The sequence below is a fragment of the Cyphellophora europaea genome (assembly GCF_000365145.1).
Source record: "Cyphellophora europaea CBS 101466 unplaced genomic scaffold supercont1.2, whole genome shotgun sequence".
Lineage (NCBI taxonomy): Eukaryota > Fungi > Ascomycota > Eurotiomycetes > Chaetothyriales > Cyphellophoraceae > Cyphellophora > Cyphellophora europaea.
The window spans coordinates 419,028-433,275 of record NW_008481808.1 but is presented as its reverse complement, the minus strand read 5'-3'; the positions used below and the strand labels follow the sequence as shown (position 1 = coordinate 433,275).

General features: G+C 55.0%; 3 protein-coding genes across 3 annotated transcripts; all 3 read left to right on the top strand.

The window, feature by feature from the left end:
• Positions 1–3,558: 3,558 nt before the first annotated feature.
• Positions 3,559–4,675, top strand: HMPREF1541_01639 (uncharacterized protein; the record flags this gene model as incomplete). The annotated part of the gene is made up of 3 exons (XM_008715997.1): positions 3,559–3,903; positions 3,956–4,139; positions 4,320–4,675. 3 exons carry the CDS (start codon positions 3,559–3,561, stop codon positions 4,673–4,675), a joined length of 885 nt encoding a protein of 294 aa, XP_008714219.1.
• A 3,035-nt stretch (positions 4,676–7,710) lies between these two features.
• Positions 7,711–10,170, top strand: HMPREF1541_01638 (uncharacterized protein; the record flags this gene model as incomplete). Its single annotated transcript, XM_008715996.1, has 1 exon — positions 7,711–10,170. One exon carries the CDS (start codon positions 7,711–7,713, stop codon positions 10,168–10,170), a length of 2,460 nt encoding a protein of 819 aa, XP_008714218.1.
• Positions 10,171–11,323: 1,153 nt separating this feature from the next.
• HMPREF1541_01637 (uncharacterized protein) lies at positions 11,324–13,378 on the top strand (the record flags this gene model as incomplete). Its single annotated transcript, XM_008715995.1, has 7 exons — positions 11,324–11,576; positions 11,629–11,741; positions 11,795–12,034; positions 12,094–12,196; positions 12,252–12,915; positions 12,986–13,054; positions 13,129–13,378. The coding sequence occupies 7 exons, from the start codon at positions 11,324–11,326 to the stop codon at positions 13,376–13,378; spliced, it is 1,692 nt and encodes a 563-aa protein (XP_008714217.1).
• Between the last annotated feature and the right edge of the window lie 870 nt (positions 13,379–14,248).

Genomic DNA, 14,248 nt, shown 5'->3' with positions numbered 1-14,248 from the left:
TACCCCATGTGCAAGGCTGGAAGCACGAGCGCTGATGGAACCACGACTTCTGAAGTCGTTTGTCTTGCTGAAGATATTAGTTCATTGAAAAGGATCATTGCCACAGTATTTACATCTACGGTATCATGTATGAAGGAGTCCAGCTGCTTGAGGTAATTTGCAGCTGAGTTGATGCCGTGACAGAGTATGCAGGCCTGTGAGCAAGCTTCTGCGCGCAACTTGAAGCCCCGACGCCCAGAAAACCTGCAGTACTCCGTACAGCATTCGTGACTGCATCCTCCCCACAGCCGGGTACGTACCGCCTCGCCTACAACGTGCAATCATGTTGTTAGTATTTCTTTTCCGCTCGAGCTCCACCTAGCTGGCGTAATAGTTCAAGCACGAGCTATGGGACAGGCTGCAAGCTGGGCAGCAAGGCATCGATCACACTATTGCACTGCTCGATTGAGATTCTCGAGGCGGAAGATGACCAGAAGCACGCGCGTGATTCATGCAGCAGCAGCAGAAATAGAGCTGCTCATTTGATTGCTCAATTAACTGCCTCCACGCGATCGCCGTTTCTCTGTTCCAGGGGGAGCTTCGGGGCCCGTTGCAGCGCGCTGCATGACCTGAACAGCCAGGGTGGAGGCGTCAATCGGAGGACGGTGGGGCACTACTGTCCTTTCTCGATTTTGACATTATTTTACATACACAGAACCTATGTAAGTTGCAGTGTTTGGGTACCCGGACACATGACCTCGTGGCCTCCCGGTTGCGGTCCAGTCAGAATAGTGTTCAAAATGACTGTCTGACCGATGCAACGTGCTCACCGGCTGCAGGCGATCCACGACCTTTGGGGAGGGTGTTGGTGGGTGCCCGACTTGGCGAGCTCCCTCACAAGTACTCCGTACAGGAGAAGGATTCCGAGAGCCATCGTGACTTTTGAGCTTTGCTTTCCGTTCCTGGTTGTGAAAGACGCCAAGCATGAACGACAGCTGAGCGTAGGTGGAGACATGCGAGATGAACTCACGGGAACAACGGAGAGGGAGGCCACAACAATTCTGCCCACGCCGAGTTTGCCAGACGGTGTAGGATCGGAGATATCCCGAATTGATATGGCAAGGTCGCAGTGGGAACGCGAGAACGCATATGCACATGGGAGCCAGGGTTTTCGGTAGCGTTTGCCTTGCTTCTGACGACTCGGCATATCTGACACCGGGACGCTGAAGAACAGGCTATGCTTGTAAGGCAACAAGCTAGCTGGACAACGCCAGTCAGGCTGAGGGGAGCTATGGCGCTTTGACGGCGTCCTAGATCTGATAATGATGCCTGACGCGCTAGGAGGGGGGACTCTCTCTGGTCAGATCGCAGCGACCACTACTCACGAGTATGACGACCTGAGTCCGTACAGGCGGGAACGGCCCACGATCTAAGCAGCTGCTGAAAAGCAAATCTGCCGAAAGTCAGCATGCATAAACTTGAACTCTACCTGAATATGTGCATTCCACAAATAATGCTCGGTATGAACCGGGAAAGTGGTGGGCTGCTGCTGCTTTTCTGGCACCCTTTTTCTCGAGGGGGCTGGTGCCCATTGCAAGAATAGACCCCGACCGCCCCCCTGGGTGCGCGGGCAGTTGGCCCCCCATACAGACCTACGACTCCAACCTGCATCAACCTCGTCCCAAGCTCCTGTCAAGCGGCGACACGGAGGTTGGCGGTGATCCTTGCCTTGCCGCCCATGCGGTGATTGGGTTGCTGCGACCCGCCGCACTCATGCTGCTGATGCTGCTCTTCCATTCTCCCAATCGTGGCGCATCTCTTTACCCATCCCCCCATTTTCCTTCTTTCCTCGTCATTTCTTTTCCTCTTTAAACTCAGCTTGTCTCTCGTGCCCAATTAGCCATCACCATCTCACCCTCCATTACAACACCACTCCTGCAGGTTCTTGTTGAACTGTCGTGGGCTGCATGACGGAGAAGAGCACACTGCGTTCTCGATAACCAGCCTCTAGCGCATGCTAGTGGCCTTGGTCTCGCTTTGCCACTACGACAGAGTGGTATTGGTCGCATCTCGCTAGCTCTGCTACTCCCAGCAATATTTCACCTCCTCAATCTGTTTTCGACATCGCGTCCGCTGCCTCCACTCCACCGGTGCCTTCGAAAACCCAATTTCTTCCTCCTCCTGATTTGTCCCTCGGCTTCAACTCCTCGAACTCATACCCACCCGATACTCCCCCGATTCTTTGCCTGAATCACCACACCCTAGTCCACCGTCTCCACAAGCCCTGCTGCCCACTACCACCCTCCTGCAGGCGCGCATATCACGGCAAACCAAGCTGCGGTCATTTGAGATCATTTGACGGTCCTGCGAAAACCACCGGACAAGCCATCTCGCCGGATTCAGGAAATATCTCGCTGCAGCACGGTACCACCTTCTACAGTTCGTAACAAGCTCTCCGCCAACCTCGAGTCAAGCTGTCCGTGGTCGGCGTGTGCGCCTTGGTCCCGCTGTTGCCGTGCAGCTACTCGCGCTCGTGCAGTGAGGCATTGTAGATATCAAAGAACCAGGTACAAGGCCGCCTAGTCGACAGGCCTGCGCAAGAGTCCGGGTATCCTACATTAGTCCCCTTGTTGGCGCCATCTCGAAAATCTGTCTGGGCTTTGACGGGCTTGATCCTGCTCAAGCTTGGGGTAAAGCTCGACCTGAGGCCGATCTAGTCACAAGGTAGGAAAAGACTCCTTCGCTAGATCCTCCACTGCAGGTGCGCTTTCCAGCCCCCACCGGCTAGACTGAATTTGCCCCTGGAACCTTCGCGGTCCACTCTCGTCTCAAAGACCCAAAGCCTATCAAGCCACCGCTCGAGTCAACACCGACGGCAGACGGCGGTCGATCTGGTCTCCTCTGGGCAGACTCTGCCTCTATCGACACTCGGTTCTCCGACCTGCCTACCCGACCCCCTGTTGTCACTTGAGCGCTGCCTCTCCACGAGTCCACCCAGCATTAGCTTCAAATCTCGCCTCTCCAATCCTGAAATTCTGCCTCTCTCTGGCTGCTCTTAAAATTTAGAGACCACGCCGGCTCTGGATCTAAACATTGCTTCAACTGCATCGTCGTCTACTTGCCGAGCGGAGGCTTTGACCTTGTATCTTCGTCCGCCTCCAAAACACACCCAGTGGCGCGGTCTCGGGCAACCACTCATACCTTTGCTGTTGCTTTCCTTGCGTCACGCTTCGCATCCTTCCACCTTTGACGTCGTCAGTCGCGTCGAACAGGTGGTGACGACCCGACAGGATCATTGTTGATGGACAGAGGCTCTGAGTACGCGCAGTCAGGTTAGCATTGCACCAACAACAAAACAAACCCTCCTCGCGACCACGCGCTCACAGTTCCGCCACAACAGATCAGGCGTCTACTGCGACATACTCGACGCAAGACCCTCGCTCCGCCAGCCTCTCGAGCACTACTACTCCGCAGTCTGACTACGGCATTGCTCCTCAGTCCGCGCGATCTTCTGGGTTTCCCGCAGAGCACTTGAGATACCCACCGTACCCTCAAGCGCATCAGCATCCTGGTGTTACCATGGCGCAGTCAACAAGTCCGTCAAAACCCCTGCAAGGTGGCTCAACCGATGATCACCAAGCAAATAACTCTCGAGGCATACCTTCTAACCCTGATGTCCCAATAGATCCTTCGATTTCGCAGGCTAGCCCAACCTACCCTCCCTATTCTCCTTATGGCCCTCAAGATCAGGGTATGCACCAAGGCTATCCCCCTCAAGGCCACGGCTACAACATGCCGCCGCGCCCACCTCACGATCAAGGCTGGGGCGGTTACCCTCCTCAACATGGGATGCCTGGGCCATACCAACACCCTGGCCCCGTTCAGGGCCCGCCTCCGACGAGCGCGGGTGCGCGACCCGGCCAGGTGAGAACCCAACAAGACATTTTTCCAGCGGCGCACTTACTAACTCTGGCAGCAGGTGTACTCGTTCGTGCCCATTCCCGGAGCTCAGCAACACAAGCGCCCGCGTCGCCGCTATGAAGAGATTGAGCGCATGTACAAGTGTGGTTGGAATGGGTGCGAAAAGGCGTACGGCACACTTAATCATCTCAACGCGCACGTAACGATGCAATCGCATGGCTCAAAGCGAACTCCAGAAGGTATGAATTCCCCGGTTGGTGTCGCGTTGGTAAACAATTCTTCAAACGGCTAGCGGGAGACGCTACTCCAGTTGTGTGACCACGCTAGTGTGGTATGCACGGCCGCTAGTATGAGCTTGTTCGAGCTACCATACTCTCGGAACTACTACTTGGAGATGAACCCACACTAACGTTCTATAGAATTCAAAGAAATCCGCAAGGAGTGGAAGGCTCGCAAAAAGGAGGAGGAGAGCGCACGCAAGGCTGAAGATGAGCGAGCGCGTGCCGCCGCACAATCTGCCCAGCAAGTCGACGGGCAGCAGCCTGACCCTCAACACGTAGCTCAACCTGGTTATCAGCAGAACGGAGGCCGTCCTTCGCTTCCTCCGATCGGTTACCAAGGTGGCGAACCTCAACACCAAGGCCAGTACGCCCCTCAGCAACCTGGTGGCATGGTCTACCCTCAACAAAACGGTCAAATGCCAGCCTATGCCAACTACCCGAACTCGCCTTACGGCCAACAAGGTCAACCAGTGTACTCCCAACGTCAGTACTGAGTGACCTTGATGACTTCAGAAATGGATGACTGATGTGTCTCGATCAGAAACCCAAGGCGGTCACTACTGATTGCTGCGTGACCTCTTGAGTGGGTCGTTCGATGATTTTTCTTTCATGCACGAATGATACCCTAGGTGGGAGTGGAGGAAGTAATGGGAGATACGGCCTTTTGAAACGGATCCCCTTTTCAGCCACGCATCGGCACAGGAGTTGTCTTTTTCGCATTTTTCCGAAAATCAAGCACCCGGCGGCCACTCTGCGTACAAACACGACGTATCTCATGCATTTAATTTTCATGGCAGAGCTGGGCGACATTGCACCTCTTTTCGATTTTCAGGCTTGCTGCGTACCGGGAGGGGTGGAGATGACTGTGACGACCGGAACAGACGATCAGAATCTTTGCACAGTGGCAACATACGAAGCTCGCTGCTTTCTCAGAATGCATGATTCAAGAACACAGCGACGGTGGGGCGTTCGACCAGTTTGTTTTCTTCTAGATGGCGACGGATGGGCTTGCGAGACACTATGAACACAAGGCAACTGTCATCAGTCGTTTTTTGTACGCTGGTGACTCGGCCAACACAATACGGCGCGTACTTGCCTGCGACACTTTCCCAGGCCTCGCAATTACGATCGTCTCCAAAACAAGTCACCCAATATGTACAAATTACTACCAACTCCAATCAGTGCCACTCGAGAATATGTTCTACGCATTAATTCTACTAATGACGCCCGCCACTCATGGATACGACGAGGCGGCATCTCGCAGTAGCGTGCCGTGTAGACTACCAGACCTCTGGGAATTTGGGCTCGCCCAAATCCCAGCACGTCGGTAAGGTGCACACCACTCAACAGGCCTACTAAGACGGTAGACCTGGCCCATAAACACGAACTTGTTGCCACACCCCAAAGCGCGGCCCGCCGTGCGTTAGTGGCAAGTCTGCGGTAGACGGGAAGAATTTCGATTCCTTTCTAACCTTGATGAGGGAAGGTGGTGGTTACACCAAGCTACTGTATGAACTACGGTTAGTTCGGCAAGAGTCTCCGGATAGTCTACCTAGGAGGCGGGAAAAGACGCGGACCGCTAGTTAGTGTACACCTTAGTGGTAGGCGGGGTCAAAGAGGCGTCGGGCTAGTGCAGTGTTCCTAGGTAGTTTTTTGGTGCTTGTGATACGAACGCCTGGGCCACTCTAGCATTCCAGCCCGTCCGGTGTAAAATGCAGCGGACGGTGCGCTAGAGTGTTCGCGAATCGGGTTCAGAGTCCAGGGTTTGTATGGCTGGTGGGGAGCTGATGCATGCTGTATGTGCTGGAGGCCCGAGTTCGTGGTCCTCCTAATGCTGGTGACGATGGTTTGGGATGGTTAGCGGGCTGAAGTTGTGTGACCATGACTACTGTGTGCGAGCAGAGGTCGATGCGCGGCCACGGCGAGACATGAGCAGATGGTGGAACCCAGCCTTGTGCATGGGCGTTTCTGTTGGATCCTATGAAGTGTGAACCTATCGCATGGATGTTCGCTGTGGGTTGTGCTGCGCGCCATACGTCCGCTACGTTGGGTCGGATGGCACAAGACTGTTGCGATGGCAGCCACCGTCAAGCATGGTATCAATACAGGATTTCGACCACGATCTTGCTCTCGGCAACCCTGCAGCGCTTGGCTACACTGCCGATTTGACGTTGCACAGCATCCAACTCGGCATTAGTGACCAAAACGGTGTGCGCAAGGAGATGTTGCGGATGTGGCTGGCTGGGCGAGGACGGGCCTCAGAGCCGCACTGTCCTAACATGGCAGGTGCTCGGCCCAAAGAGATCCCTACTCGTGGCAACGGCCAGCCACAAATTGCCAACGATCTTACGCACCATCGGGAGTAAAGTCGTTCAGGATCGACTAGAACCGCAAGTTTCTTGTCAGCCCAAGCCCAAGCCAACACCCTCACACCCGAATATGCATTGCTCAGGAGGCTCTGCCCGGTAACTCCACCAGTCCTCCACCTTGCAAGCACGCATTACGCTAACACTGTACGTTGCCACGAGTCCCGCTACGCAATGACGTGCAGTAGCTTGGATGTGAGATCTGAATATCAAGGATCAAGACCTAAGGCCTGAACTATCTGTGCTGGAGTACGCTAGGAACGGGAGGTTTATCGAGGCAAGCACACCGATGCCTGTCCTTGTGAAATAGAGTTATTAGTAGAGTGTGAGACTTGAGCATCGGCTAACGGGGATGAGAACGCTAGAAGGACTGCGCGTTGAATTCGGGCTCGAGACGATCTAGAACCGAACTAGTGAGGAAGAGACTGGAGGACTGGAAGAACGACATCTTCGTCTGGATGGTGACAGCAGGGGAAAGAGCGTTGCTTGAGGCCAATTATGCTTATAGAGTCAGACAACTTCAAGAGGCTGCTCGAAGCAGTATTTACTACTTCGTTCCAGGTGAAAGCTGAGCTACCGGACGACGCAACAAGGCAAGGAGGCGAGGCGACGTTGGCCTTTCCCAGTTTCTAGCAGTGCAGCGTGTTGGTGTCTCCCGAGAGATCCGGGACCAACATCATTGGACACGCGACAGTGGAGTTTCGGTCGGCTAACCTGTCGTTTCAGGACGTCCTTTCTAGCATTACCCAAAAAGTTGCGAGTAGGCACATGGATTCGCATTCAACACCATAGTCGCTCCTTGAATTTCATCCTTCATGTTCGGCTGTTCAGCATGTCTGCGCCGCTTTGTCTCGTCACTGGCTGCAGACTTACCCTCTACAGGCGCCAAAACAGGCTTATTTCTCTCCGATAATTCGGTCTCTCGACCACCGCGCTCCCTCCGCCGCCCATACGATCCCTCTATTCGTACCGCTGCTACTTTACGGGCACTCTCGCGAGGTCACCATCGGCGGGACGCTCTGCGCAGTCTTGGCCGCAGCGAAAGCATCGAGGATGTTGTCCGTCATGGTAAAAGGCGGAATGCCACCAAAGGCCCCTCTTCCAGTGACAAGGCCCGCGATAACAACCGAAAACATCTCCTTACGACACAAGGTCGCTCCAAAATGGAAATACAAGCCGCAAAGGAAGCCGAGTACCTAGTCGATCCTCTCAAACTCGCCAATACGGTGATGCAAAACCTGCGCGATGACAAGTACGCCAAAGCGCATGCACTCGTACTGGCGAGTGATCGTCATGCTCTCAAGATGGGGCGGCCTCGCGGTGCAGTCAGCAATGTGGTGAGCTGGAATCATCTCATGGACTTTTGCATGGCCCAGGGGCATCCCAAGGCAGCTGTGGCGCTGTATCAGGACATGAAGAAAAGAGGCCATTCGCCGGATGCCCATACACATACTATTCTGTTGCGCGGGCTGGCGAATAACGTTCACAAGGGTGATGCGACGAGCGCGGTCAAGAGTGCAATGCAGGTCTACAATGCGATGTTCAAGCCGACTAGTGCCATCAAAGCCAACACGATTCACACAAATGCCATCATGATGGTATGCGCAAAGGCCAAGGATCTGGATTCGATATGGAGGGTGGCAGGCACGCTGCCCGAGAAGGGCCCGGGGAGTGCGGATCACTGGACGTACACGACGATCCTCAATGCGATGCAGCACGATTTGCTGCAGAAGTTGGCTGAGGCCGGAGCAGAGGATGGGGGCATGTCAAGTCAGCAACGCCAAGTTGCCATTGATGATGCAATGAGAGATGCAAGGAGTTTATGGAGAGATGTTATCGTCAAGTGGCGGAACGCGGATCTGGAGGTGGATGAGAAGTTGGTGACCAGTATGGGGAGGCTGTTGATGATGAGTAACAGACGAAATGATGTCTTGGATGTGTTCTCGTTGGTTGCCCAGACGTTGGGTGTTACGGTGGGTGAGAAGACTATCGCACGCGCAAGACAGGAGATGGCTGCAGGTGACGAAGCGGCAAACGCAGAGGACCAAGTGGGCGATGAGCAGCAGCAGCAGCAGCAGCAGCAACAACAACAACAGGACCAGGCTGACGGCGAGGTCGTGGAACAAGAGCCGGGCCCGTACTCGAGAACTGGGCTTGATGTTTTCGCGCGCACTCAGGTCGACCGAACAGCAGCGGCCCAGGGTATGAATGTCTCCTCAAGGCAAGCCAGCTACACAATGCCCGGCTGCAACACGCTCTCAATGCTGCTTGAATCTGCGACTCGGCTCAGACGAGCGTATCTTGGACAGGCGTGTTGGGATATTCTCACTTCAAAGACTGGCCGCTATAGGGTCATGCCTGACACAACAAACATCATAGGGTACATGCGATTACTCCGGCTTTCCCGCTCAAGTCGTGCGGCAGTCGAGATCCTTGAACGCGAAGCTGCCCAAATCGCGAGGCAAAGAGGTGCGTTCGTCATCGGCATGAGCACCTGCGTGCGCGACAAGAACAACCCCAACGTCTTTGACAATGCCACTCGGATGCTGGATGTCATGCAGCAGAAGGCGAGCGAAGCGCAGATCAGGAAAGAGGAGAAAGCTGAGATGGAGGAAGAGGAAGAGAAAGATGAGCAAGGGGTGCGGCGGGCGCGTAAGTCGGTTCGCGAGCTGGAGATGCTGGAGCTGGACCCGAAGATTCTGACGATGTACCTTGAATTGGCTATGTACACGACCAGGGGCGTCAACTCGAAATTGCCTCTGAAAAAGCTGCCTAGCGGTGACCTGGACTATGAGCGAGATCCCAGCAAGAACAACACTATGCGAGCTCTGAGGCGATTAGGTCCGGATCTTTCGAACATCAAGAGAATGTTAGCCATGGTTCAAGAGGAGATGGAACAGAATGCGAGACTAGCGAGGATGAATGCGACTGCGCGGAGAAAATTCAGAACACCAGCATCTACAGGAGAGAAGGCTGAGGACCTGTTGACATTGCTGAAGACTCTTGTCTCAGCCTGCGATCGGGTTCTTGCCGTCAACTTCCGCCTCGAGGAAGAGGGCATGGGCCCGCTCGAGAAGAGCACACTGACTGCGGTAAAGATGGCCAAAGCTCAAATCGCAGCTTACTATGGAAAGCTGTCTATCCGAATGGGCATTAGTGGGCCTAAAGTGTTTGAAGGTTACAACCCCAGAGCTCAAGGTGCAGATGCAGAGCAAGACGAGCAGACCGAGGAGGCTGAAGAGGGTCGATTGGAAGAAGACCTCTTCTTGACGAGAACCCCCCTTGATGCTAAAGTCAAGAAGTATGCGAACAAGTTGCGGGCTGGAAAAGGAACGGCACCCCATCCGGGAAAGCTGGGGCTGCAGCAGGGCAAGGGGCCGGCAACACGACCGCTCTCCAGACGACAGAAGCAAGAGCGCGAGCGCGAGCGAAGGGAAGACGGCATCAGACGGACAATGGTTCATACTGGCATGAGTGAGAAGGAGGTTAGGAAAGAAAGGCGGGAGAGGACTCGGAAAGACTCCTGGCAATCGGACCAGCGGGGCTTCTGGGGCGATGGTGACTTGGGGGCGCTGAATGACCCAAAGGGTTTCACCGAAGTGACGGGCCGGAGCGCCGCGTGAGTGTACCATCACTGTATAGCATAGAGATATGGCGCTCGCTCGAGCATGGCGATGGCATTACTGGATTGGGCTACAGAATCTATAATGTGTGGCGGCGTCAACGCATCCGCTCTTGCTCCTGCTCTTCAAGCACCTAGCTGTGTGCAACTGCCCTAACAGCTTCCGGTTACTGCAGGCATCTCGGCATCGGCTGCCGTCTCCTTCGTAGTTCTAAAATTCTGGAACCAGATAATCTCAAAGTTTCTCATGGAACACCGAAGCATTCCAAGCAGTCTTGACACGGTCTTGGAACGTAGGGCCCAGGGCTCTTCCCCACGGCCTATTGGCCTGAACACACGGCCCCCAAGGCACGATGTATCCCCGCCTTTTGCTTGCGTTTATTGCTTGTCTGAGCAGCGCCGGACGACAAGACCAGCACCATTATGGATCTGAATCGACCTCAATGTTGTACTTGCCCGTCGCGACTCTGGAGGGAAAAAAGCCACGAGCAGCCGGTCCCGATCCCGGCAAGGGCAGGGTAGCATCCAGCGTCTGCACAACGTTCACACGATTGGTCACGAGCCCCTCAGAATCGGCCTCTGATCACCGGCCCGCTGGTAAATGGCCAGTTGGAATGCACCAAAAGGTTGCGCTTTGTGCGCTGGGATAGACTGTTCCCTGGGGATGGCTATGTGGAGGCTCGTTCTGGGGAAGGTCGAGTTCGGCGCTGGGTCCCGCATTTGTTGCCGCTGCCGCCCTTTGCACTCTTTTCCAGCAGACCCTCGGTTTGCAGCGGTGCCGCCGTCTATCGAGACTTGTTCGTGCGCGATCGTTCACATTTGGTCGAGGTGTGAAGTCGCCCTTGCAGGTCCGGTCGACAGCAGCGCTTCTTCCTGGCTAACGTTCTGGAACACGGCGGGCATAACGGTCCACCTTGCCTCCGCCGACTTTCTCAGTCTATGCAAACCTTGAGCCTCCAATCCCTCCAGCTCCACCGCACTAGCAGCCCAATCCAGTAGGAGAACTCCAATACCCGGCGCAATATTTAATTCGAGATTGGCAGCTCTTTCGCTCGTGACCCTTTCCCCGGCTTCTGCTGTCAACCACGATCCACGAGCCGCTTTCGACGCCATTCTCACACGGCGAATCAAGGACTTCCAGTGGCGCCGTCACCATGGCCACCGAAAAGACCATTCGAGAGCGCAACGATGTCGACAATCTCTCTGACAACGAGCCGTCTGCAGGGATGGCCGCGCACAGCCGTGGTAGCATACTCATCCGCAACGCCAAAGCCGCGACGGAGAAGGAGCACAAAATGAGCCTGTTCCAGGGCCTCAGGCTGTATCCAAAGGCCGTGGGCTGGTCCATGCTCATCTCACTTTGCATTGCCATGGAGGGCTTTGATCTTTGTCTGCTGGGGACTTTCTGTGAGGCTCTTGTGGTGTAGACCAAAAGTGTGATCGACTGATGGTATCATAGATGCGATGCCGCAGTTCCGCGAAAAGTACGGCGAGCAACTGCCTGATGGTGACTATCAAATTCCGGCGCCCTGGCAAGCAGGGTTGAGCAATGGAGCTGTTGTGGGAGAGATTGTAGGCTGCCAGAGCTCCGAGGTTTCGAGCAAGACTCACTGATGGACGCACAGATTGGCCTGATGATCAATGGCTACGTTAGCGAGAGATTCGGCTACCGCTACACCGTCATCGGGTGTTTGACCCTGCTCACTGGTTTTATCGCCATATTTTTCACCGCGCAGAGCGTCGAAGTCCTCCAGGTTGGTGAGATCCTCTGTGGTGTACCATGGGGGGTTTTCCAGACTTTGACCATCACGTATGCATCCGAGGTGTGCCCAGTGGCCTTGAGAGGGTATCTGACAACATGGGTGGTGAGTGCTTATCCGGCGACTCCGGCCAACTACCCATAGCAGAGACTAACATACCACAGAACTTCTGCTGGGGCCTCGGTCAAGTGATCGGAGTAGGCGTGGTCAAGTCGATGATCAATCGCACCGACGAATGGGCTTACCGCATCCCCTATTCTCTGCAATGTGAGTCGATCGATTCGAGCCATCACTCTCAGTGCCCGGACTGACCCTCTCTCAGGGATGTGGCCTCTTCCTCTTGCCATCGGCGTCTTTCTTGCGCCCGAGTCGCCCTGGTGGCTCGTGCGCAAAAACCGCCTCGAAGATGCCAAGCACGCGCTCTTGCGTCTCACTTCGCTCAACAAGGAAACAGAATTTGACGCTGACGAGACGGTCGCCATGATGGTGCACACCACCGCGCTCGAGGAGAAGATCACCGCTGGCGCCAGCTACTTCGACTGCTTTAGAGGGGTGGATCTGCGCCGCACCGAGATCGTGTGCATGGTCTGGGCGATCCAGAATCTCTCCGGTAATTCATTCTCGGGCTACAGCACGTACTTCTTGGAGCAGGCCGGACTCGATCCGGAAGATGCGATCAGTTTTACGTTGGGGCAGTACGGGATCAACATGGGAGGCGTGTTCGGGGCGTGGTTCCTCATGAGTTTGGGGGTCGGCAGACGTACTCTGTATCTGTATGGCCTCTGTGGACTGTGCACGATGTTATTGATCATGGGATTCCTCGGCCTGGCTAGCGATCGCCACGCGGCCAGTCTGGCGACGGGGAGTATCATGTTGGTGTGGGCGTTATGCTACCAACTGACCGTGGGGACGGTCTGCTACAGTCTGGTCGCGGAGTTGAGTACGAGGAGGCTGCAGATCAAAACAGTAGCTCTCGGACGGATCATGTGAGTATTGTGAGGCAGCTTTTGGCTTGCGTCAAAACAGCATAAAACGGGACACTGACTTTATGGACAGGTACAACATCGTTGCCATCATCTGCAACATCCTCACCCCGTACATGCTGAACCCCGGCGAGTGGAACTGGTAAGATAATCCGCCTCTGTCCCTTAGCATCATTCCCTCTGGAAGTGTCCAAATTGATCTAACATGTCTCTCAGGGGCAACTACGCCGGCTTCTTCTGGGGCGGGATCTGCTTCCTCTGCATCATCTACACGTACTTCCGCGTGCCAGAGCCTCGGGGCCGCACGTTCGCAGAACTGGATCTCCTGTTTGAGCGCGGCGTCCCGGCGAGGAAGTTCAACAGCTACCAGATCGACGTGTTTGCGGACGATGCGGGACGAAGCGTCGGTGGCGAGCAGGTGCAGGGCTATGAGGAGATGGAGAAGAGGGGGTCCGTGGTGGTCTGAGGACACATGATATCAGACGAAGAATTGGGGAGTGAGAGCTGGGGTGGCCTGTACTGTATATGAAACTGGATATGCTCGCGAGGCTGGGAGATCACGAGTTGGAGCGGGCAGTGATTGTTAAGCACGTGTTAACAAGTTGGGAAGGAGAGGCTGGAGCATGTGTCGAGATCGGCATGATAGGAAGCAGCTCGGGATATCATCACAATCCCCCGCACCAGGTCGGAAATTTTTTGAAAACGGCGGCCTGATCCTTCAGGGGTTGAGTTCAATGCCATACATAGCAGCAGTCAGGACCGTCCTGTAACTTCTGTCTGCAGCGACCTACCTACCCATCTTTTCCTTCACCAACATTATCAGACTGCATGCTCCCGCCGCATACTGATGCGCATGGTCTCAGATGCGAGGGAAGGGGGCTATGGCCAGCAAAAAGCAGCCACCTGAAGGATACAGGTAAGCATTTAGTAACCCACCCTTTCGGGGGGGGGGGGCTTTGTAAGGCAAAAGTCCTCTCGGCATCAGGCAAACACCACCCCTGATTCGTTGCACGGTAACACACGGTCCTTTTGACAGCACTCCTGTGTTCTGTGCGGCTTCGCTGACAGCAGCAGCAGTAGTAGCTCAACGGAAACTGAATCTGGCAGCTCATCATGCATAGGCTTGTTCTATGCCATCGTCATCATCCTTGCTGATCATAGATGCCTAACATAGCTATTTATGGGCCAGGCTAGCGTGCCCCCCGCCCGGGACGGGAGAGCTTCGCCTTGCTGAGAGTATTTTTGAGACATTTCGTCGCTGTCTATAATAATGTGCGAAGCAAGGGCGACGCGGCTCCTCCCCTACTGTGTGTGGCACACGTTTCCTTTCCTCGGC